Source organism: Anthonomus grandis, chromosome 2 (assembly GCF_022605725.1).
Source record: "Anthonomus grandis grandis chromosome 2, icAntGran1.3, whole genome shotgun sequence".
Lineage (NCBI taxonomy): Eukaryota > Metazoa > Arthropoda > Insecta > Coleoptera > Curculionidae > Anthonomus > Anthonomus grandis.
In genome coordinates this window covers 39,032,656-39,059,345 of record NC_065547.1, presented here as the reverse complement: position 1 = coordinate 39,059,345, position 26,690 = coordinate 39,032,656, and the positions used below count along the sequence as shown (strand labels likewise).

The window sequence follows — 26,690 nt, the reverse complement described above, 5'->3', positions numbered from 1 at the left end:
AAATATTTAAATACTATTATATAGATTTAGAAAAAAAATAGTGAAGAAAAACACATAAATTTCTTTTCCGTATTAATGCATGCTTTTGTTGGAGCCAAAAAAGAAATTTGCCGACAGGTATAGCCAAATAATATAGTAAAAGCATTCAAAAATCCCTGTATATCCTCTGAAGTTTACGCATGAATAATTCTAGATTAAAGAAACATTTTTATTAATATTAGCATTCTGCATTAAGGAGTTTGGAAAGTGAGATTAACACGTCTATCAAATTGTAAAGATTCATATTGAATTCAAATAAATTATAAATAATGCATGTTTAATTATGCTTTAACTTGTATTTTATATGAATCTTGTTTTGTTGACCTCTAGCCATCACTTTGGAGGATTTGTTCAAAATATTTATACAACGAAACGGTGTGAACGTACTGTGACGTCCACTGATAAAATTGGGCAGGTCAATAATGTTTAACGATATGACTGACAATATGGTGAAAGAGGCGCCACCATGGCACAAATTTAAAGGCATTTATGTGCCCTGAATATTCTTCCAGACTACATTTTAGTCTAGTTTGTTAGTTAGTCAGAAATAAATAAACAATGTAAACTTTAGAGCAGTTAGTTTATTTAATAAAAAATAAAATACAAAAAAATAAATAAACTTAAATAACGAATTTAACACAATACAAATATACAAAATTAGGTTAAATTTTTGAAAATTTAATCGAGGATTAAATTACGATAAACATATTATTAGGAAATTATTGACTCAATATAATTTTTGATATGCACAATAATAGTATATTAGAATATTGCATAACAAGTACAGTAAATGACGCGCAAATATGAAATAAGTCATTTTCTCACGAGTTATGTAAATAAACATACTATTTCTTATATATTACCTTTGTCTTTTTTCTTGAATGTCAACTTAATTTACTTTTATCTGCAGAAAGTGCCATTTCCAAAGATCTAGGAAAAAATTCAGAAAGTTTGTTTAATTCTTAAGTAATATGCTGCAGGAAGTATACAAAACAGAAACATGTACACAGTATATTTATTTTTGGGCATACACTTTATACATTTTAAATACTTGTATAATTCAACATTCGAGGTAATTAAGACAAAAAAAAAGATATCGAAAAATATGCAAACACATAAATCAATTGATATTTCGACATAACAAACCGATTAGAATTAAATTATTTATTTTATCTAAATTCTTGCGACTTCAGATGTTACGCACATGAAACGATTAAAATTAATTACCCTACACAAGTTTATTATAATATTTATTATATAGAGTGTGGTCCTTCGAGAAACTTTTAGTTCGAGTAGAGAAAAAGCTGAAAGTATGGTGAAGCAGTATAAAATAATCAGTTTTTTAATTTATATTGATAATATTAAATTATACGTAAAATATACCTAACAAAAGTTGATGCATCGCATGTTATATTTTTTAAAAACGGTTTGAAATATAAGTAAATGAATATTCTTTTTATTAAATTTTAGAGGTTTTATGGCCAAAGCAACTTATTTCTTTTTATTAAATTAAAAAGAGCACACTTTTTACTACTAATATCTCGAATACCCTTATGTCAAAAGTATAACATGTTACCATTAAATTCCAGAATTCTAATGTATAATAATATATAGGGTGTCCGATTTAAAATAGCAAAGTCAACATCGGAATATTCAGAGAACCAATCTCTATAATACTAAAAATAATTAACCTACAACAAGACTAGATTGCGAATTAAGATAAATCGTATACTTAGTAATAATACTGATAAGTTTTACAAAAGGATGCTTTATGCTAAGTTTTTTAGAACATCCCTGTATAGTACATCCCCAAGGATATCTGTAACCTAAATATGTTTAAATAAACTTAGGCTGCACTTAGTATATTACAAGATATTTTAATGTTTAAGACAACTTTAATTACAGAAATTTTTTTGCAGATAATGAATTTTGACCCTTAGATAAATTCTTAAAAGCTTTTAAGCAAACTTGCATTAATACAATTATTTTTAAGTAACCATTGTTTTGCTTTTAGGTTCTAGCTTAGAGACTTTAAATATTCATTGTAACTCGGTTTCACATGAAATGGAAGTAGTTTAAAAAATAACTACACAACATAAACGCAGCCTAAGTTCTTTTTATTGCACATACCCTATTAACTAAACGTAACCTAAGCAATAAATAATAAATAAATAAATCTCAAAAAATAAAAAATAAAACCGTTACTGGAATGGAACGAAGTTGCCTCAAATGAAACTATACAATAGAGACACGTATTTTAAGTATCCATGGCCATGGAAGTAAAAGTATCCAATTTAAAGTTATGAACTTTCTTTGCTAATTTACTTGTCGTAGTTGTAAAGTAAATCGTCGTAGGTTCGATCGAATAGGCGCCTCTCGTTCTCCCGGGGGTCACCCTGCTCCTCCTCGGATTGATTGAATAGAGCCTCTAAGAAGCGAGATTGAGATCTACGCTTGCGTCCACTGAAACAACCAAAATTCAAAAGTTAATTAAGTGAAGTAAGTTCAAGCAAATGAATTTCAATTATCAATCATCATCTAATTATTTTTGACCTAAATTTAATGAGCAGAGTCAACTGCTGCAACCATAAGATTGAAAAAGACTATAATTTATGACTCCAAATTGCTCTGATGAATCTTTACTGTAGCATTTGGGATAAAAAAGCGCTGTAATCTGTGCATTATAAGTTACAAGACTTTAAGAGTGTGGAATTTAAAAAAACTTAAATAAAATGAACTTTGTTTGAAGATTGATGAAACAGTAGGTCAAACTTGGGTTTCTAGAAACAATTCTCAATATCCAAAGAAAGTGATTTCCATTAAATCAGTTGAAAATGTTACGATGTTGGAATACTAAGCTATTAATCAGTCAACATAAGAACAGCAATATGGCGCATATTACTTTTTAAGACATACAATTAGATGTTCCAAAACCGATTAACTGGATTCGTTTCAAACTGACCTTAATCTATTACCACGTTAACGACCAGCCCTAGTATTTGAAACTTTACTCCTGGACCAGGGTATTTTTTTCTAAATCTTGGTAAAAGACAGTTTCATAATATACTTTTTTGAGAAATAAGTTGATGGAAAGGAGTTTTTTGTAAGAAAAAACATGCGCACCAATTTAGTACACGCGGTCTGAGCAGAAGAAAAAATTGGGCCACACCCAGAAATGTTTCTTTTGCATTTTATTTTAACAAAATAAACTCACAATTCTCATTATAAACATAACATAATATTCTAATCATACAAAAAATATAATTAATAACCATTATTGCTTTTAATGGGAGCAGTATGGATTTCAAAAAAACATTTTACACACATATATGAAATATTTTCAGAGCATGCAGGGCAAAATGAATGTATTTTTTTTGCATTTTTCATAGCTGATTGGCGCCCTTCTCTTTCTGCAAACTGTTTATAACAAGTTGAACACCTTCCTCGAGTTTGCTTCTCCTCTAAAATATGTTGCACTTGTATGTTATTTTTGGATTCGTTGTCCAACAAAGCACCAACGATATTCTCGCAAAATTCTGTCACACTCATGTTCTTTCCAGTTACTTCCTTAAAAACACGACCAAGGCATTGACTAGAAGAGTGTTTGTCAATAGTTCGACGACAATTTTTCTATACCATTTGACTCCGCGGCGTACTGGAGAACTATAAGCAGCTTTTTGATCTGAAATATCAACAAAGCCTTTTGCTGTATTGTAATCCACTATTGTTGATGGTTTTAAAATATTACCTCTTCGTGTTGGAACCTGAACCATTTCTAGGATAGCTTGCGTTGTCAGAAATAAAACATCGCGCTTGTCTTTCCATTTTCCAACTACGACTTTCGTGTTGCTTTTTTGCATCTTCATTTCACCTTTTTTCAATTTGGCACTTGTAACTGCCTTTGGATTAAGTTTTCGATTTTGACGCAGGGTGCCAACTAAATGTGTCTGGTTTTGATTTAGGTCATGTGCTAGACCAACACTTGTATAAAGGTTATCGGTAAATAGGGTTCTACCCGTATTCAGAAGAGGTTCCATTCGTTCCATGCCAACCCTTGCAGCTAATGGCTTATCAAAAGTTTGCCCTCCACCACCACCGCCATATATTTTAATCGCAAAAGGGTAGCCCCCATCAACACAAAGTTTGAATAGTTTGACACCGTATTTGTGCCTTTTCTCTGGAATGCACTGCAGGAAGCTTAACCGTCCCCTAATTGGAACCATTGTTTCATCAATGCATACTTTTTCTTTTGGACTGCAAATGTTTCTATTTAACATTTTTACAAGTGGAGAAATCTTAAATAATCTGTCACCTGGAGGGCAATTTTCATTATCAGAAATATGCAGACAATGTAGCAATGCCTTAAACCGATTTCTACTTATGTGGCCTAATTTTGGAACATCACTTTTATAAAGAATCTTTTTACTGAAATAATCTCTAATCGTAGGTTTTTGGTCAAGTCCCATCCAGATTATAAGACCAAAAAAATGCAAAAGTTCATTTTCATTTGTGTCATACCACATAGCCAAAATGGAGTATTCAGTGATTGACTCTTCACATATACCCTTTATTGTTTGTTGTGTAGCGAATTTGTTTGTTTCCGTAACCAGTAATTTTTGAACTTCCTCGTCAAAAAATAATAGGAAAAAATCAATAGGTTTATGGCCTTTAAAGCGATCTATTTTTTCTTGTCGTAATCCTGGTCTTGCAGAAAACATAAATTCGTTTAATTTATCAGATATAGAAACATCACTCCATATGAAATTACTATCACGTGGAGCAAAAACAGGAGAATCAGATTCGTTTTCCGGTTCGTCGTCACTAGAATCTTGGCCAGGTAAATCCGGTCTATTACTAGACCCAGGTGTAGGTTCTACTTTTCTTTTTTTACTTGGCAAAATAACCTCATCACTACATGTACTGGACTCACCATCTGCCTCAAATATGGGATCCGCATCTGAATCGTCAAAGGTGCTTTCGATCTCACTACATTCAAAATCACCATCTTCCAAGATTTGTTGAAGTTGTTTATCATTTAGATATTTACGAGACATATTTTTTTATATATAAACCCACATAAATTATTATATACAACCACTTAATCACACGAACTCAGGCAGTAAACAGAAGAACAATATTTACATGCCGGCAAAATAAAACAAATGACACTATAACCTTAAAATCAAAACAAAAAATTCCGTGGCTGATGATCCGTCGCCGAATTTTTTTAGAGCATTTTGTTGCCACGTTTGCAATTTTAAACTTAAAAATGTAATAATAAACTGTTAGTGGTAATGGTACAAATTTCGCTGATAAAGTTAAAAATTTATAATTTTTTGAATTACTATAAAAATTTTTAAAAAAACATTACAAAAATCTCAACCGAATGCAATTTTTTGTTTCCCAGGGACCAGACAAACCAAACAATACATCCACTGTGCCCAAATAGGGTCACACGGTCTGTGCAGAAACCAGGGTGTGCACCAATATGGTGCACATGGTCGTTAACGTGTTACTAAAAAGACTTGAGAGAATTTGAAAAATTGGATCTTTCTCTAATGGAACATGGAAGTATGTTTAATGAAGTAACTCAAAGTGAGCTATATCAAAAGCTTCCTAAGAATATTTTCATAGATCTAAGGTTATCAACCACTAGCTATCCTAAAAATCCAATATTGTATCTTGATAATTGAAATGCTGGTAATTTACTTCAAATATACTGATGAGTACAGTAGGGCGACTATCAAAAGTTTATTGGAGGAAAGTTTATTCGTTTATGAAAGCTTCAACAGACTATACAAGTTATAAACCAAATTTTATGCAGCCAGATCCAACTTACGTCATATATAATTTATATAGTAAACTACAAATTCTGTTGGTAAGAACTAAAAAAATTCTTATACATGTAAAGGTAATACCATATAAAAAAATCCGAAATTTTTTTGTTGTATCATCTGTAAATGGAATTCACCTCTCTACCTCTCGAGATGTCTCGAAGTCTACCAGATTTAAAGCTTTTATCAATAAATATTCAAAATACTTAAAAGAAAATAAATATCGAGAAAAACCAACTTATTTTAATTATTAAAAATGTATATATATCTATATAACATAATTACAATCGCCTTTAAAATGGAAAATAGCTCATTTTATTTTTTTAATATGCATAAAGTTAATTTAAATGTTGGCGTGATTAAACCTACACAACCACACATATTTTAATCAAAATTGCCCGGCGTAAAGTTATTATAAATTTCCAAATAATTAGATCAAAGCATTTTAGAGAAAAATTCCCGTATAATATTACCAAATCGTTGCAAAACTATTATTTTTAGATTTCGTTTTATATAATAACAAATATTGTTGCAAGAAAAAACAATTTTATCCTTAATCCTATGGTATATTTATAGAATTAATCGAAAGATATTGCATCCATTGATAATTGTAAATTATTTATTTAAAAACATATTTGTTTAATTTATTGCTAACTTAATAATAATTATTTAAAAGGTTTAAAAATATAACAGTGTAAGTGTTATAAAAAAAGTTCGATAGCCCGTTTTGTAATTACCCTAGGTTATCAGTTTAATTATTTTATAATAAGGTTATGTTATCTCTTATATAGTTTGTATACCTTTTATACAGAAATATATTAATAATTTATGGGTTTATTAGGCATAATTATTTATTGATTTTTTTTAGACAAAAATAAAAAGCAGGTTTCTGCCTGAAAGAACAAACCAAAGTATATAGAAAAAAAACTTTAAACAAAAAATAAATAAAGCAATTTTTTTAAACGAAATAACTTTAAGCAAATTTTAATTATTTCATAAAATTAAAGCATAAATAACTTCCTTGATGATAAAATGACTTTCCTGACCTTTCCCTCAAATATATTGCTATCTGGAAGGAATAAATATCACTATTTTCCAACGAATTAAACTCACGTGGCATAAAAAAATACACTATTTCCTTAACGAATAAATAACTTAAGTCGCACATTCCTATACAAGAATTCCCAAAAAGGCCACACACTACACTTAATTAACGAACAAATTACAGCAGTTCGTAAGGTCACGATTTCCTATCAATTATCGGAAATATGCGTACGTTAATAGGGAAAAAGAAACCATATACAACTAAATAATTAATCTAAATAAGTTGGAATCTAGTAAACTCTTAAAGGTTACTGGGTCAATGTATAAAATATAATTAGGCTCAGATTTTATTATTAGGAAAAGCAAGGTATTCCAGAAAATTGAATAATAATATTAGCTTAAGCCATTCCTCAAGAACGCACAAGAAAGAGCTGTTTGCATTTATATTGAAAACCAATATTCATATTGATGGATGGTCATTTTTGAAATATGTGTTTGGAAATCGATTTTGCGGCCATACGAGCTTATAACCGTATAATTAAAAATTCCAATTCTGGTTTAACCCAGATACACTGCATCAGATTAAAACTATGAAATTTATGCTATATTAAATTCTGTTAGTATTAGCAATATTATAGGCAATAGGCTGAACAATATGTATATTACGGAAGCCATACTCATAAAATGAAAACAAGTTTAAAAAATATTTGATTAAATTTCAGAGGTTCTCGAATGTATTAACCATATGAGAACCTGAGAGAAATCTAAGAGTTAACGTTTTTCGTAAATATATAATTTTTTAAATAAAACCTTCCAAGCTGCTTAAGTTACGGAACTAAATGTGTATTTCATGCAATTTGTACGGTCCGGCAAAAGCAGTTCATGAGCAGCTGTATTTTTGTTTTTATGCTCGTTCATTCATATTTTCTAGACTTTTGGTAAAATCTTACCAAAAAGGCAGTTTGATTCATTAATAAGAGTTTCTGCTAACGTATTTTATAAATCTAACTCTTTTGAACATTAAAAGTAAAGAAAATCGGCTTTTACAGATACAATAGAAAAATGATAGAAACTTAGTTAATATAGTAATAAAGGTAAGTATATACGTCGAAGTTATTATTTTATCCTCGCACACAAAACTATTCAGTGGAATAAGAAAAATATATATTGTATGAAAAATTTGAAAATCGACTTGACATCATTGCCTGAGAGATATTGAACCCAAACACTTACCTATAGTTTGTAGCTAGGCTTATTCTAGGCATTTAGTTATATAAGGCCATCTATATTATTACTAGGCTATATACCTACGCAGCCCAACCTCTATCGCAGCTTACGTCAGCTAAACTGAGCCTGGCAGGTGATGGTCAAGAGAAAACCATTGACCTGACATATGTTTACCTCAAGTGGATGACTGAGAAACTAATACCCAATAGGGAGTTGTTAGAACTGGTAGAATACTGCCAGTCACAAAGCATGGAACAGCCACAACACAATGAGAAAAGTCGTTCTATCAATGTATTATAGGTAAGGATCTCTTTATTTGGAATATTGGAACTTTACTAATCTTCGTAGTCAAACTGTAATAGATAGAATACTGTGCACACCACTTATATTAAACTCAATCGTTAACTGGGGTATCTTCGACGAAGTTCCCATCAGATCATCACTGTCTAACTTTTACCGTAAACTGAAATGTCATAATATTTAGACTGACCCTAGAAAAGCCGACAAGTCTCTTTACCGTAATTATCTGGATAAGACCCTATAAACGGCAGTAGTTAAAAAACCCAATGATGAGCAAAAATTGAAACAGTATGCTACTATAGCAACTGAACCTCCCTCATAAACTCATACAAAAAGTAATTCCCACTAAGAGATTTCTAATTTTTTTTTCTTTCTATCTTCTTGCTATTTGGTGGAACCAAGAACTGGAAAATCTCGGGGCGGAATAGAGAACAGCTTTCAATATAGAATACAATACTAGTGTAGCTGAGGAAATGCACCTTTATTGGAGCCGTCTCAATCAATATAAAGAGGTTGTAAAACAAAAGCAGAGAAAAGCATAGAGAATGTACTGCAGGGAAATAGAACTAGAAGAGCACTTTTAATTGCAAACCCCAAGAAAGCACGGAGCTACTATACTACTTGATATAGACTTTTCTGATTTCGCCTCCAGAATTACGCAGATAGATTAGATACCTTACTAGTCCTTGGAAACGGATTGGCTACTTGCCGATCGAACAATGAAGAAAATAAGGATTAAATACTCTCCTTATTCTCTTCTTTTAAATCGCCAGGACCTGACGGCATCTATCCAACAATTCTTTAATGGGGCCTGGAACAGTTATTGTATTTAAGTGTTTTTGGCGCAGATGCACCTTTACGGCGTGGAGAGAAGTTGTGTTTCTTCCTAAACCAGAAAGGATATAAGTCCCAAAGCTTATCGCCTTATTAGCCTATTATCTTGCCTTTGATTGAAATCCCTGGAAGGGCTGTGCGGAAAATATATAAGGGATGAAGATCTGACATCTAAGAGAGGTTAACAGACTCTGCCCTACACTTAGTGATAGGGTAGGTAAAAAAATCGACGGACGACAAAGAGTTCACCCTGGGTGTATTTTCGACGACCAGGGGCTGTCTGCAGAGAAGGGTACTATCACCTCCACTGTGGAACATAGTTTTAGACCATCTCATCATCCGCCTGAATAATGAACAATAGCTTATTTCTCATACAATAGCTTTCGTGGATGATATAGTAATTCTGCAAATAAGTAAATTTGAATAATCGCTTTACGAACGAATGTAAGCGGCTCTTCAAGCAGTTCAGATGCACAATTGGCAAGATCAGGGAGCTTCTCTTCCAGAGTGGTTATGGTGTGTGATAGCTATATATCTATATAATTATATATATCTGTACAGTTATCATAAGACCTTTGCCAACATACGGCGCTATTGTCTGAGGCTATAAAGTAGATCAGGTCACAATTCATCTAAAACTAGACCATATTAAAGGTAAGGCTTGCCTCAACATTACATGATTTATGAGTACGACATCAAGCAGGGCTTTGGTCATGCTATGTCTGAGATCGTCTTACTCATAATAATGTGGTTCCGCTCTACTGGAATGAACATAAGTATGGGGACGGGCCTCGATAGAGCACTGTGACAAATATCAGGGCTGATAAAAATTTCGATCTCACACGCTTTTTAAAAAGCGGTGGGATGATACTCAGAGATCTCATTTGTCCAAGGAGCTTCTTAGCTACCCGAAAAACTGGAGAATACGTCTTATAACGGCATCTTAGCTGATTACTCTCAATGAAATAGCCACATTTTTAAAATGAAACTAAGCAGGGGCCAAATTGCAGGGAATGCTACGACGACGACAAGACATTGAAGCATATACTTTGCGACTGTTCTTTTATCTTATAAAAGCATTTTGGGCACTTTGGCGATGATGTCGCTCTTTTTGATTGGCTATGCTGGATGATGAGCTAATAGAAAGGTCTCCCACTTTTTCAACAGAGATGCACAATGGGCCTAGTGAGGCCGAAGTGCAGTGATAAATTCAAAAATAAAATGTCGTAATTATTATATGCAACCACTGCAACCACGTTTCAAATTATCTTAAAGGTCCGTTACTAAACCAGGAAACTTAGGTCAATCTAACTGTAATATTTCTTAACTGCACAGAAAGCTTAAAAACTAATATCTAGATGAATTAAGGATAATAATTGAAGTTGGCTCACCTAAAAAGGCAAACAAAACTTGGCTTAGGCCTCCTTTCGCTTCTCTACTAATATAATCGAATGAACATGTCTGTTGTGCAATTTTTGCGGTCCGGAAAGAGCAGAGCTTTTATATTTTGTCAACTTTTGGTAAGGTTTTTCGTACTAATAATGTTTCTCTGTTTAACCGATCAACGATACCAAACCCAACTACGATAATTCCGAACTAAAGCATAATTCAAAAGCTAACGACGATATGAAGTATATTGGTAAATAGGGATACTGCAGAACCAGTAGCCCAAGAGCATCTACAATTTACTAGTCTTTGCAGAAAATGAAACTACCTCTCACGACTTCTTACATTTAACAAATTTACATTAAAGTTACTTAAACGTTAAAATATAGTGCTAATTACTGAGCTAATTACCCTTAAGTTTTACAAAATATTAAGGTATTACTTCAAAAAATATTAATGTATTACTTCAAATAACCAGCCAATATCTAACATTTTAGTCCTTAATGATTGCTCTAACTATCGATCTCGGCCAGATACGTTATCTGGCACTTTTCGTATAACTTTTGCGAGTAATTTTTAAGTCATTTTTATGAATATGTAACGTAATCAAGACCAACGTATTTTGCAAAATTATCTGATAATGTATCTTTAAAACATTTTTCCAAATATCCATCTTAAAATGTTTTAAGTTCTCCAAAATTAACACCTTTTGTAAAACTTTTTTAGTCAAGTAAGGTCATGTTTGAATCATAGTTTCCCAATTTATCATCCTTTAAATTTCTAAATCAAATGCAAGACTATGTGCAATCCATGATGTTTCAATTTTTAATTTCAGATTAAGCGTATTCAGGAAGATCACTCTTTTTTTCTTAATTAAGATAAGGTAGGTCAGATAAGGTCTTAATTAAGATAATTTGGAAGATTGTCGGGTGACTTTTGATATATTAATGACTAAAAAATCAAATCAAATGCAAGACTATGTGCAAGCATAATGTTTCAATTTTTAATTTTAGATTAAGCGTATTCAGGAAGATCATTTTTTTCTTAATTAAGATAAGGTAGGTCAGATAAGGTCTTAAGATAATTTGGAACATTGTCGGGTGACTTTTGATATATTTAAAGATTTTCAACACTGTAAGATATCTGGTTATCAAAAAATGCTAAATTTGAAACAATACCATATGGTATATGTGTATATTTTTAATACATAATATTAAAGTATAATTCACAAGTGTGCATGCAAACTGTCATTGGAGTAATTCTAAACTGATCGGTCATCAATGACTGAGTTCGCTTAAACCAAGCAATTTAAACAAATATATTAATTCTTTAATTTCTAACTTACATTTTATCAAGATCTCTTCCGGCAGCGACTGGTAAAGTGATGGCTATTCCATTAATCTTGTGCAATGCCACCCTGGTTTCCAAATCGGAGAAATGAGGGTCTGATACTCGCTTTACTCTAAAAATAAAATCAAATATTTCCCTTTGAAAATCCATTTTCATTATATTAGAACTACATTAAAAGACCACTTAAAAATGGCAGTACATCTTAACGGAAAATGTAAGGCAATTTATTCACTTGGGCGAACCGCAATGAAATAGTAAGAAAGGCGCTCTAAAATGACGAATGATTGAAAATTTAATTTTCAATCAGCTTTTGGTACAAACTATGCATATTTAATGCCTTACCGTATTGACCGAAGGCATTGGTAAATGTAAAAGCAATTGCCTGGAGAATTGAGGTTGATTGAGAACAATTGGATTTCCTTGGTAGTTGGTGTAAGTTCAATATTTACTATGGAATTATTGCGTGAAAAAACTGCCTGGTATTTTAAGAAAAGGTATACACTGTGATTTAATGTCCTCCAAAAATATTAGATAATAAATAAAACAGAATAATTTAATTTGAGGTAAAAGGAGGGAGGAATTTATAGCAATAAGAATTTTAAACTTCCTAGATTCTCTGTAAAAAAGTGCCTGGAATTACAAACAAAAATATATAGAGCATTTCAATCCATCCAATAAAATTTTGATTATTAAAATATCGCGTTTTCGCCTTCATACCCTTCCTTTCAGTAAACTGTTAACAAGGTGGTACAGGTAAAACATCATTAATTATTATGCAGGAAATAACAACGAAAAAAATAAGATTTTTATATGAAAACTTAAAAAAAATGCGTCAGTTTTAGAAAAAACCCGAAGCTTTGAGTCATTCGATACGTTACTATCAATTTAACTAATATAATTTTTCATGCCAAAAAGAGCATAGGATATGATTTTTCTTTATAAAATAGCCTGTGGCAGAGAAATTTATGAGAAGGAGGAAGTGGTGCCAAATCTACGACATTGGAGAACTTGCTGAAAAGATTTTTACTTGTTTTTAACCTGACCTAAATTTGAAATGATTAATTTTATCAGTTGATAAATGAAAAATTTCATTTGGTGCTTAAATCAGTTAAATTCTGATCTTTAATTATAATACTTATGTCGTTTTAGTTAAGCTAATATTACTCGGATCACCAAAATTGTTCCCTAAATAGTATTTAAACTAATGAACATTGAAAATTTTAGAATAAAGAAATAAAATATTTACTTTATCATCTCTAATAAAAATTAAAATAAAATGAATATTGATTTTAATTTTTGATGATTTAACCAGGAAGTAATGTTTAAGGAGAAAGGGTTTTGGATCCTACTTTTAACTGACAAATACAATATTTTCCAATTTAAGTTTATAGATCAAGATTGACAGTATATAAACCAACTTTGATAGAGTATACAATTAGCATACGTACCCAGTATACTAATATATTCTTAAAATATTTCGACTGGGACATTTCATGAAATTTTCAATATATTCCCACATTCCAAAGATCACCCATAGAAAATTTCGCATTTTTTCTCTAGTACGTTTTTCGGAATAATTTTTTTCCCTCTTATAGGTTTTCATTGCCTCATTATATTACATCATTCTTATTACAAAAAAATCACAATTTCAGGAAAAAAATTATATTTGTTTTATATGAATTACATCTAATTTACGGCTTTAAAATACTATAAAAAAACTTGGAAATAATAGACTCTAAGTAAATATAAACAGTTAAAGAATAATACAAAACAATACAAATTCGAAGAATTTTTTCAATTTTGAAAACCTATTAAAAATGTAACATTCCGAAATAAACGTATTTAATTTGATTCAGCTCTTGAAATATTGAATTTTAATCAACCTGGAAATGAATCTGCATAAAATGAAAAGTCAATTTATTGAATACGAAAAAACTAACACATTCTTTAAATGAGTTTTCAATCAAAAGCTTTGATAAAAAATATTTTCTCTGATTTAAAAACATTCAGAATAGGTTTTCTTGTTTATAATTAACTAAAATTTCCCCCTGTTTGTAATTGTTTCAAAAATTACAATTATTTAGAAGTTCTTAAATAGAGCTTACTAACATAATGAACTTTTGAAAAACACAATATAATATTAATTATCAAAAAACTCAAGCTTCTAGAGGGCCACTTTTAATCTCTCACCTTTAGCAATTATCGGGATTCTCATTAAGCCGTTTCCAGTTACCTTTAAGGTAAATTGAGTCGAAAACGGATAATAAGAAAATTCAGTTCGCGTAGTAACGAAATTGCAGCATAGAGCTCCACTTCCCTCTTAGGAAATTAAAACTGTGGCCCATAAAAATATGTGCTATTTTTTTTTGTGTATGTTTCTTAAAAAATCTGAAAATTCGGTTCTTATCACGTACTTTAAAATCGAATTATTATCGTAGATAAAATGCATCATCATAATTCTGACTCATCAAAACTTAAGTAGGTTATTATCTCAGAGAGAATTTCCTTCGATTTTTCATAGACTTTAGCTTGTCCTTATCGCGTATTCCCTTGATAATTTTTTGAAAACTCATGTGTATTTGAAACGTGTTTAATTATTACTGAGGAATGTGTGTTTCTTTTTGGAATAAAATTATCGATTTATATGGAATTAATTAATTTAATTAGGATAGTTTACAAAAGTGATTCTAAATTGTAATTTTTGTTGTAAATTGCGTTATGCTGTTTATGATGTATTATGAAAAATATCTTTATTATTAAAATATTTGAACAATATGCTGATTTCTTGGTAGTGTTATAACCGAACTTTTAGTTTATATGTCAGTAATATATTTAATGCCTTTCATATAACTGCGATTTTTTTGAAGTAAAGAACAATTTTTGTTTGTGAGACGAATTTTTTAATATACCTCAAACACTGTTGGTTTAGTAAGTAAAATTGGAGATAAGACATTTCTACATCAAAAAAAATCTTAGTATTTATCTCATATTAAAAAAATAGTGTAACAATTAAAATTATAGATAAGAAGCTTTCATTTAAAATATTGTAGTAACATTCTAAACATCGAGAAATCAGCTAATTCTCAGTCATTTTGAAACAACACGTGTGGCACATCGCACAACGCCTCGAAGGTTTGCGAGAATCTTCCGGAATAGCGTTCTGCCGAGTATATAAGGAGCCGCATCGATGATAGTTATCTATTGTCAGTTCAGTGAAGTTCGGAACGAGATTTACATAGTCGTAAATAAATGCGGTAAAGGCAAATATCTCTAGTAGTCATAAGTCGTGGTTTTCAAAGTGTAAATAAATTAGTAGACTATTTTTGATTGTTTTAAATCACACCTAATGAATGGAAAAAACCTTTTTTTTCATACCTGGTTGCGATGGTTTTTAATAAAATTGACTTTTAAGCTTGATTGTTAAGGATAATTATTCTCAACTATGCGGTATTGACGTATCGCTAGTGGCGCATACTCTTTTGTTAAGATAATTTTAAGTTCAGTTATATTTAGTCAGTCGCTTCGTTTATGTTAGCTTTAATACGCAAATTTCTACTGAAAAGTCTGGAGTAAGAGACGACTGATCATTAAAATGAGTTAATCAAAAACCACATTAAAGGAGTGAAATTCGAAAGGTTATTAAAAACGTGTCTAAATTTAGGGCACCAGTAACCAAAAATTGAGAAGACAACATATGTCACGTGAAATATTTAAAATGGATCTAATGTCTAAGACTCCTATAAGGTTACAAGAGTAATGCAAAATTTTGTGGGATCTAAGATAAGAGATAGAGTTTGTGGATTTCAAATTATTAAAAAAATAATTGGCAGCAGAATGTAGACCAAAATGGACTGAAGATATTGTGTGCCAATACCGTGAGAAAACGCGTCTGTCGCAAAATCAAGATAATTCAATAGTTGTATGCTAAGAAAGAATGTAATAATAAATATTGTAGATTAGAAACTTCTAGATCAAAAACATTCCCACATTCCAATTATCACCAAAATTCCACTAGAGCTATATCTAAAATTGTAGATTGTAAGTTTCAACATTTCTAAAATGTTTTTCAAGATTTGTATATTTTCTTGAAAAATTTTGTTAAAGTCTGTGATTGGTATAAATAAAGGCTTCCGTCCAGTTAACACACATTTTCCACTATAACTCGAATTCTACTGGTTAAATAGACAAATGTAAAAATCAAAATTATTTTTATTCTATCTCCTTTTATCGAAACTAACATAGGTACATCTTTTTAGAATTTTCTTTTTTATCTTTTCTTCTATGTTCTTGACACATTTTTTTATTTCCTTTAAATGCTTGAAATACTATAAATAAAAATATTGGTAAATAAAGAACATTACTTTTTTTACAAATTATAAGCCTAATAAATGTAAGTGTTACCTCTGTCATATAGTCAATTTCTCCTTCTTCCAGGCTGCGCTTTTTAATAATTTTATACCCTTCAAATCTTGAAAATATTCCTGGAATAACATTTCAAGTTCTTTTAAAGTCATTTTTTCTAATCCCTGTAATGACTTTTTAGCTATATCATAATAAGCCTGTTATGATTACTTTAAATAATATGTAATACATGTATCAATGAGCAAAAGTTATTTTACTTTGTTGAGTCTCTTTTACGCAACGTCTAATCGATCTTTAGTTGTATTTAAGAAAAACGCAATGTTAATTAAGTGTAAAGCCAGCTTTAGTATTTTGAAAGATGACATAATATCATAGTTGTCCAACTCATTTGAGAATTTCAAATATTACAACAATAAGAACAATGAAATGTAGTTTTAATATCAATAAACTATTAGGATGTCAGTTTTAAAGATAAATTCAATTAAAATTATATGCCATTTATAAAATGTTGATTATATCACAGATTTAACTAGCTACGCTCTAGCGTAGCTAGCGTAGTTAGTTAAATCTGTGATATAATCAACATTTTATAAATGGCATATAATAAAATATATTAAATATCTTATAGGAGAGAGAAAATAGTATCAGATGTTGTTTTTCCACTTTAAAAGACAAATTGAGAGTCATTGAGAATCATTGACAAGTCGTTCTATTAATTTACCTAGGAAAGGCAAAAGAGCAATTGGACAAAAGTTTGATAAAGTATCAGTGTCACCCTTTTTATAAAAATGTCCGGAATTATACTCTTTATCGGACCGGATAGGTCCATATGCCCAATAATCGAAGATTTATAAGAAATAACGATTGTGAGAAAAAAATTGAAATATTATACAGAGACTTCTATACTTGGTTACGACACACTTTTCTTTTGGACATGCAGCCGTGTAGAAAATCTAGATTTTAGTCGTTCGAAATTTAATTTGAATCAGGCCCAGTAATTTATTAAGGTCGTTTTTCTCTAAAAATATAAAATTTGTGAAAAAACTACCAGAAATCTTCTCAATATAATCTAAACAGTTTTCTATATTTCTATAAGACGGGTAGTGTTTGAATTATATTAAGGGAGGTTCGTGTTTACTATACGAGAATATTTATAAATATCTTAGGCTTGCTAATCTAACAGTTTAAGGTCTCAAAAAACTTCTTCTTCACTAACTTCTCAAAAAACATCATATGAGAAAAATAGTTCTTAGACTTATAACCTATGACTGTGCTTGTAACACTTTTTATCAAATATTTCATTTCAACATTGAACTTGTGACTACTTGCCTCGGCCTTGAAGGGAACTCCATAATATACGTATGCCACGATAGTTAAATATTTGATTTAGATTACAAAATCAACCGCGTCATATTAGCAGAACGTTACTAAAAATACCAGAAGTAAATACTATTGTTTATTTAACTAAATGACGGAATTCCACCTACATTTTAATATAACGTGTGAAAACAGCTTAAATAAATGAAATCTAGATTTGAATAATTAACCTTCGCGCCATATTAAATTTTATAAAAAGTATCCCTTCCTTAATAGTCATTTTACGAGATTGGACGAAAATTGAATTTTCTTTACAACATCCATCAAAATCAGTATACTGCATAGCTGCAGTAAAAATAAGGTAAATAAAAAGGATCAGGTTGGATCTCTTTAGGATTAGGACGTCCGGAAAATTACTAAATTAAGGCTCTAAAAGGCATAAAGGGGAAATTTTTCCTTTGAACGGGCCTAACTTCTCAAACCCTAATTTGAAATTTGTTAATAATAAATTTTCAATAAAAAAAACTCAAACGCTTTAACGTGGTTTTGAACTAAATTGAAAGTCTAAAGCGGGCCGCATCAGTGAAATAATTGAAAATACGATTTGATGTCAAATTGGGCTCGCGAAATTCGTTACCTTTCAATAATTAGAATGTTGGTCACGGGGATTTTAAAAGGTTATTTGTTTTTGGTTATACAAAATTAATTGAGTTATTATGAATTTTATTACAGGCCTTGTCGATCATAATTCAACATTTAATACTCAGAATTAGTTTAGGCATTTGGTGGATTGGATTGGTTCACCAAAGATACTTCAGGTTTTCAAATAACACTACGTGAATAATCTTTATGAACTATTTAGAATAGTCAGTACAGGCAAGTTCACTAAATCAAATGTCGCTACAAGGATAACGAATTCTTCCGATTTTGTTTAAAGACAACAGAATTCTGGAACTATTATTTTTATTGCAGTGCATTTGAAACTAAATTCTCAAAACAAAAAAATGGCTCAATGGCTTTTATCAAGTGAAGGAAAGCTTTGAACTATATAATTTGAACTCATTCAAAAACTAATGCAGATGACTAAAAACTAAGCAATGGAAAGAATTTTAATAAATCCTTATAGGTTATGTTACAAAAATTCAAATTTTTTTCACAATTATATCTTGGACAAGATCGACGTTAAAGTGTTGATGGCTAAATCTATCCTTGATAATATAAAATTTCTGACTAAATCTGAAAAACTATGGTCTATTAGAAAAATTTGTAATAACTAAGTTTTATGAAAATTTATTATTTTTGTCTTGGACTTTTGCGCATCAAGATCTTCATTCGGTATATTTATTTTTTTGTCAAAATCATTGATATTTTGTGAAAAACCTGATTTTTGAAATTTCTTAAGAAATTAATTCGTTGGATTATAAGGCATAAACAAACACTTTTATTTAATAGTATTTTTACTTTTATCCAATTCAATTATAATTTAACCAAGATTGCAAATAAAAAAAGGAGTTTGTTTTTTGTTTTAAATTTGCTCACAGAAGGTATAGTTTTTAAAGAAAACTGACTTTAAAGCCTTAAATTATTGGACAAAAATGCCATTGTTCAGTGAAAGCAAAATTTCGACTCTAACTCAGAAACTGACCAAGTAACAAAGTCAAATAGCCAAGGTTGTAGGCTGAAAATGTCTAAATCAAAATTATTCTTAGAACTTTTCTCATTAAAGTGAAAAGAAATTTTAAAGCCTTGAATGATGGCACCTAAATACCATTATCTAGCGAAGACAAAGCTGTGACTACAACTGACTAATGCCATAATGAAAAAAAGTGTAGTTACCAAAATTGTAGGTTGGATGTTTTAATTCCATCGAAGTATGAAGAAAGAAATGAATGCTAATCAAATTTTTAATAGCTTTTTAGAAAATCAATTTTATTCTAAAATTTAATTTCGATGCGTTATTTCTTATGGAAATTGCTGCAATGAAATTCATAATTTTATAAAATTGTTTTCAGTACTTTGATTTAAATTAATATTATTAAGCAAGGAAGCCAGTATAAAAACGTAACTTTTTTTTGGATATTCCTTTTCATTACTGTATACAAAAGAAAATAATACCAACTTTTAAATTAACATAAAGCAAACCAAACATATTTCCATAAACATATATTCAATTAAATTCGAACTGTATCGTTACCAATATATGTATGTATATTCGCTGAATATTTTTCAGAATATCCCTGCCCACACCCATCAACGTCAAGTGTTTTTTTAATAAATTTAATGGCTGCTTCACAACCCCTGATTTGTATACTCTTGTCGATAAAATTGCCACTTTGTCTCCAGTTTACAAATCCATAAAACTGACTTGACCATGGTGTGATTTATGAGATGTTTTGGATATAATATTGTGTCGTGGCAATTTCCCTAATAGAGTCTAGACTAGGGATTTAATAGTAATAACGAGAAGATGAAAGCGTTAATATGAATTTAGAGAACTTTGTATACTTAATGTAATTAAAAAAAACCCTCATATTAAATTAACCTGATTTATCTCAAAGGATATAGCATTTTGAAGTTAATGAGAAATGGAAATTAAAAATCTATTTTTAAGAAGTTTATACACTTTTTACAAATTTAACTACAAAATTACAAACTTTCTTTTAATGAATTATTATTAAAATTTTTTTTTTATTAATAACTACTTAATTATTGTTAATACCGGCAACCAACTTGAAAAGAGTCAGAAAACTTTTTGAGAAAACTAAAAAAAATCAAAAATGTTATTTTTTTTTTCTCATAAATTGACATTTATGAAATTTTATTTAAATATAATCTGTAACTTAAATAAATCTAAAAAGTTGCGGGTAATAATAAATTAAAAAATTAGTGTCCATTGAACCAGGGATACAAAGACGTCAACTGTGATTTATACGCATGTCTCTTATGTCGATTATGAAAAAGCATTTGATAACGTTTAACATCACAAACATGTCAGACTAATTTCAAATCTCTACTGGAATTAGACAGCATATTTAAGATCACTTGATGGAGATCAAACGGAACAAGTGTGGGTCAAACAGAGTCAGTATCGCCGTTAATATTCAACTTATATTTTAAAAAAAAATCCTTCTTGTGCTGCATTAAGGTCCTAACAGATTAGACTGAATAGTACTCGATCGCTGATGATATCTTGGTGAAAGCAGATAGCTTGTTACTGCAAAGGTTAATGGGCCATACTAGATTATAGACAACCAAATCAAGAATGACATTGTGGAGACAGCACCTCTTCCTGCGTTTCAACAAGATTATAGATCATGCAGATTGCAAATCCACTGCGCTTTTCTAGGTATATCTGGAGCATTTACCAAATCTGTTCAGCATCAGAACTCGAGGCAAATGCTAAAGATGGGTAACCTCGGCCTTACTATGGAGTTTAGTAATCGGTGAACTATACTTCAAATATTGACAAATCATGGAATGACCTGCATAGGATATGCTGATGACATCGTCTTTACAGTCAAAGGCAGGTATGAGGACACATATTGTTCGACCTCATACAAAAAAGCCTAAGCATTACGGAGGAATCTTTTAAATCGGTAGGGCTGAGTATTAATTCGGCGAAAACTACCATTGTACTTATTGTACCATTCAGTCGTAAAAGGAAAATGCGGTCCACCAGGAATTTTTATCTAGGCGGTCAACTTATTCATACATTAAATGAACTAAAATTTCTGAGAGTGACATTGGATAGCAAATAGATGAACTTAGTAAACTTATTAAACCACAAAATTCAATATATCCCTAGAAAGTCATTATGATATTCCCTTAGAATATTATGATGGAAGCATAGTTCCATGATGGTAAAACCCATAATCACCTACAGGGCAGTGGTGTGGCATGATTCAACAAAGTTAAGTACAATAAGGCGTAAACTTCGTATGCATGACAGCATCTGTTTTGATTAGCCAGGGATGAAGCGAATAGCAAGAATATCGATCAGAGAGCCTCGACATCTGAAACCAGATCTATCCCCTTTTTAGATCCTGCCAATGAGGATAAAATTACAGAACATCACTTTATGAGAAATATCAAACCAAAATTTATAGCAAAAGTGACTGGAAATATTGAAAAGTCACCCAAATCGATTATCATCAAATTGTACAGAGATGGTTCAAAAACCGAAAAAGGACCAAGAACTTGAGTATTTGGGCTTGGTTATTGAAAGTCGCAAAAACCAACGTCTTTCAGGTAGAAATATACGCTCTCGAAAGATTCTCTCAATTAATCATGAAGTCACGTGTCATCATTTCTAAAATTATAAGAGACTGTTTAAGGAATCTTAATGAGCTAGAAAAGAAAAGTTACAATTTTTTGAGTACCTGGGCACACAAGCATGTAGGGTAACGATAAAGCCAATATTTTGGCAAGAAAGAACTCCAGCTCTCAGTTTAAGAAACCGGTATTTATCTACGGCTTAGGCAAGAGTACTTACCTACATGAGTGTTCAAAAACGAAAAAACAACTCAGAGACCGTCTCTGGGATAATTATCCGGTGCTGAAACAATGCAAAAGGTTCCTTGGGACCTTTTGCATTGGTTCTAAATTGGATCTAAAAAATCTAAAGCTCTAGTAATTTTAACTAAAACCGCACAGGTTTTTTAACGGGGCATTTTTACTTTTAAGACCACCGTAGGCATTAAGAACTAGAACACACAAGTGAATGAATGAATAGATTCTGCGTTGAAGAGTAAGAGATCCAAGAACACCTAGTGTCTGTATGCGAAACCATTTCCGAAAATCATATCATACATCTTGGTAGCTATGAAGCTTTAGAAGGAATCATCCCACCACAATTACTAGTATTTATAAATGCAATAGAACCAATAATATATAGAATATTAAAAAAAACAAAATAATGATCATATATCATATCATAAATGAATAATAGAATAGTGCACAAGAAATAAAATGTATAGGAAAAGCAAGAACGGTATTTCACAAAATGCCATCTTTAAGTCCCAACATATTTCAAGCGATATTTTGGGGCTTTTAAGAGATATGTTCAATTAATCAATCAATTCAAGAAATGAAAGTTAGGAACGATGATATATCTTGTCTATTTTATTGTATGGCATAGAATTCTGGATACTCATAGAATACTCACAAATGCTCAGAATGCAATGACAACTCACATTACCAACATAGAACTAAGAAGAATAAGAAAGATGAAAAAAAAGATGTAGATGTCATTAAACAAAAAAAACTAGAATACCTGGGACATGTTGTCAGAAATAAAGATCGATACTTCCTACTTCAAGACATATTACTACAACTACAAGGAAAGTACTTTAGTGCAAGTGAAGGTATTGGGTAAAAGAGGGCCAAAAAGAAGAAAAACATCATGGTTGAGAAATCTTTGGACGTGCGGAAAAAGTTCAGTAGAATTATTTTCAGTTATAATTACCAACATGATTGCCAAGATCCTAAATAGATACGTTATCTCACGTTAAATACTCTTCAAAAAGAAGTAATTGTAAGAAAAAGCTTCAAGAGACTGGTTAAAAGACATCCTTAATAAAGAAATATACAAATTAAAAATAGTAATAAATTAACACAAATGTAAAAGTGACTGAGGAATCATTTTACAATAAAAAAATTATAAAAGCTTCATATGCTAGTTTTTAATTCAAAATTTTTGAAGAAAGTATTTACGCAATAAAATAAAACTGATGAAAAAACACTTAAACAAAACAATGGGTAACTGTAATTAGGTAAACAATTATGAAATACTCAAAATTTCTTAAATATAAATTAAGTAAAAAAATAAGTAAATAAAAATATTAATTTAAAATACAATTCTGAAAAAAAGAAGAAAGATTTTAACTTCTAGAGAAACCAAATATAGTTACAAAAAGCCCCTTTGAAAGAAAAAGATACAATTTCTCCGAAAAGAGCCCAATTAATTATATAATAAATTGCATTTAAGAAAATATAATTTTAAGAAATAAGTATATAAGCTTAATTGACTACTGGAATTAAAATTGTACAAATTGAAAATAATACAGTGACAAAAGAGTAATTTATATTTTTTCCATTTTAACTTACAAACATTTATGTTTATTACGTGAAAAGTCATTATAATTCAAAAACATTACTATGAATTTATCTACGTTATTAATTTATTTTATTATTTAAAAATGTTACAAAATTCAGAAATATTTCAATTATAAAAAAAAGTATAAAAAATACGTTAGAAATAAAGAGAAAGAGAAGTAATCCATACCTAGATATACAGTTTCCTTTAGTTACTCCCTTCTTCCATTGTGGCTATATTTTTAAAGCGTTTTTGTGTACGGGAAATCGAAAAAGCTACATTTAAAATTTTTTTGACTCATACAGAGCGTTCATAAAAGGCGTGGCAGTAGAAATTTATGTTTTTTAAATAGAAAATTCTATATATTATTTGATTTTTAGATTCTTCGTAAAATTCTAAGAAATTTAATGTCATATTTTCTTCAAGTAGTTTTTGAATAAGAGATAGTTGAAATTTGTTTTTTTTTTAGTTTTAAGAGACTACAGTGCCATAGCTATTTGTCATAAGATAAAATGATTTTTACATTCCTATCTTAACTTTTTAAGATGTGTGTAATAAAAAAAAATATGCTACTGTCACTTGGTACAAAAATGGTACTGTGAAAATCATTTCATTATTATGTTCCTTCCCTTTATAAATTTACGTAAGATTCTTTTGACACGCCTTATTAGAACTCCCTGTATATGTCAAAATAAATCTAAGATTTCGTTTTTTCATCCCCTGTATATAAAAAAAAATTCTGCTTCAAAAAAAAAAAACAGCTACAATGGAGGAAGGAATACTAAATGGACACGCCGAATAAAAAAGATTAAAACTAGGAAATTGAATAAATTAAATCCTATATGAACTTTTAGTTAATGAAATATTTGAGATGATTTTTAAAATAATGTTTTCTTATTTTTGAGAAAAAAATATGAATTTATATATAGGTTGCTAAATAATTTTAAAAAAATTCTATGAACAAAAAAATAAAACAAAATAAAAAATAAAAACTTACCGACTGTTCAAGTTAGGCCTGGCCGCCACCTGCTGCTGCACCCCCAAAAACATCAACAAAATGACGGCAAAATTGATCAGGGCCGACTTCATTTTTTTTTATCTCAAACAAAAACTTCACAAAGAAAAACACCAAAAAAATTCACTGACACTTAAAAAAAATTTTTTTTTCGCGCCAAAAACTTTTCGATATTTTTTCGAAAAAAAACAAAAAAAATTAAATGATCGTCGTCGTCGTTTCGCTTGTTTATTTTTTGTGGCTCTTTTTGGTTTTGAATTCGTTCGTTTCTCGGTCGGATCGCGTTTTCGAATGATGGTGTTTCGGCGCCATGTGCGATATTTATCCATTTTCTCCGCTCAAAAAAGTTTCGCGATGTATCGCGTTGGGCCGGATGCAGTGTCGCGCGTCGTGACGCCGCATCGTCATCACGTTGCTCGTGTGGAGGAGTCGCGGGCGTCGTAAAGCAATCGTAAATCGCGATGGATGATATACAAGGTGTCTTATACATTATGGTCCAAAATGGGGAAGTGACAAAAGAGGTAAATTTTTAAATAAAAAAAAAATAGTAAAACACAAAACAGCTGTAAGAAATGCTTACTACAGGATAATTAAGACAGAACCCAGCTAGCACAGATATGTACTTTTAATGTAATATTATGTAAATTTGGGGATATTAAACGTCTTGGGCGAGGACATGCTAGAAACATATCATTTATGACCCAATGTTTTGGATATTAATCGTACATTTTAAGGACGATTTTTGTAAAACATTGCTTGTATAATAACTAAATTAACGCTGCGTCACCTCGCAGTGGCATATATGAGAAGAAGGAACGTTCCCTATCTGGAACACTTAGAAAAAAATTAATCCTCTGAAAAAATTCTGGCAAGGCCTGCGTAATTTAAATATTAAGACATAGCTGCCAAATAACACAAACATTAACTATCAAAATAGAATTAATCACTACTCTAGCAACAAATTTTCCGATTAAATATTTAGTGTTGTCTTAGTTAATCAAGATATTAAATAATTATAAATATTCGGTCAAATGCCTCATCAGGTTGCGATGTAGTACAGTCAGTTTGGCATTTGCACTTAAAAGTAAATAAATAATATAAAATAAATAAAATAAATTAGGTCTTTGTTTTATACTCGGCGAAGGGCAGCGATTGCTGTTAACTAACAAAAAAACAAACAAAAATTTAGACTTAAAAAAAGAAAAAAAAACTTACTCAGCGCGTGACCGACTTGACTTAACAATACAAATACTTAAAAAAAAAATTAATTATACATTGTACAATAATAGCAATATAAATAAAATAAAAGTAGGAAAACTATCCAAAAACAAATAAATTGATGAAATAAAATTGTTTCTAATTTGAACACAGTCATTATGTACTCTATTTTATTATTGACTTTCAAGCAATACTGTTTTTAATTTATTTTTGAAGCTTTGAAAAAAATTGTTAACATAGTCACTAATATTATATGTATTTATTAGCTTTGATGCACAGAAAGAAAATAATCTTTAAAAAATTGCAGTGCTGTGACGGGGTATATCAAATTTTAAAACCGTGCGTGTTGTTCGGTTATGTCTAGAGATTCCTGTTTTAAGTTTATTACGTAAGTGGGCTGTATAATTGTTTTTTAAAAGTTTAAACAAGTAACAAAAATATTGAAGTTTTTCTGTATTTTGCACATTGAGCCAGTTTAATTTTTTCAGCTTACAAGTTACGTGATCCCGTCTTCTTAACCCATAAACAAAGCGAATGCAAGAATTTAGTATTTTTTGCAGTTTGTACCTACTGGAAACCTCAAGACATGGTCTATACACAAAATTAGAATAATTACAATGCGATAAGACGAAAGCTTCACAAAGTTGCTTCTTTAGAGTAACACTTAAGA

The 26,690-nt window shown here is 30.3% G+C and overlaps 2 protein-coding genes across 2 annotated transcripts in view; one reads left to right on the top strand and one right to left on the bottom strand.

Annotated features, from left to right (window-relative positions):
* Nucleotides 1-1,303: 1,303 nt before the first annotated feature.
* Nucleotides 1,304-25,080, bottom strand: LOC126750339 (uncharacterized). Its single transcript, XM_050459914.1, has 3 exons — nucleotides 24,785-25,080; nucleotides 12,010-12,126; nucleotides 1,304-2,502 (listed from the first exon to the last, which is right to left on the bottom strand). The coding sequence occupies exons 1-3, from the start codon at nucleotides 24,874-24,876 to the stop codon at nucleotides 2,361-2,363; spliced, it is 351 nt and encodes a 116-aa protein (XP_050315871.1). The 5' UTR covers nucleotides 24,877-25,080; the 3' UTR covers nucleotides 1,304-2,360.
* Nucleotides 25,081-25,177: 97 nt separating this feature from the next.
* Nucleotides 25,178-26,690, top strand: part of LOC126750338 (uncharacterized) — a 55,163-nt gene continuing 53,650 nt past the window's right edge. Inside the window, exon 1 of the transcript XR_007665688.1 lies at nucleotides 25,178-25,323. The gene's annotated coding sequence lies outside the window, so the exon portion shown is untranslated. The remainder of the gene's footprint in view (nucleotides 25,324-26,690) is intronic.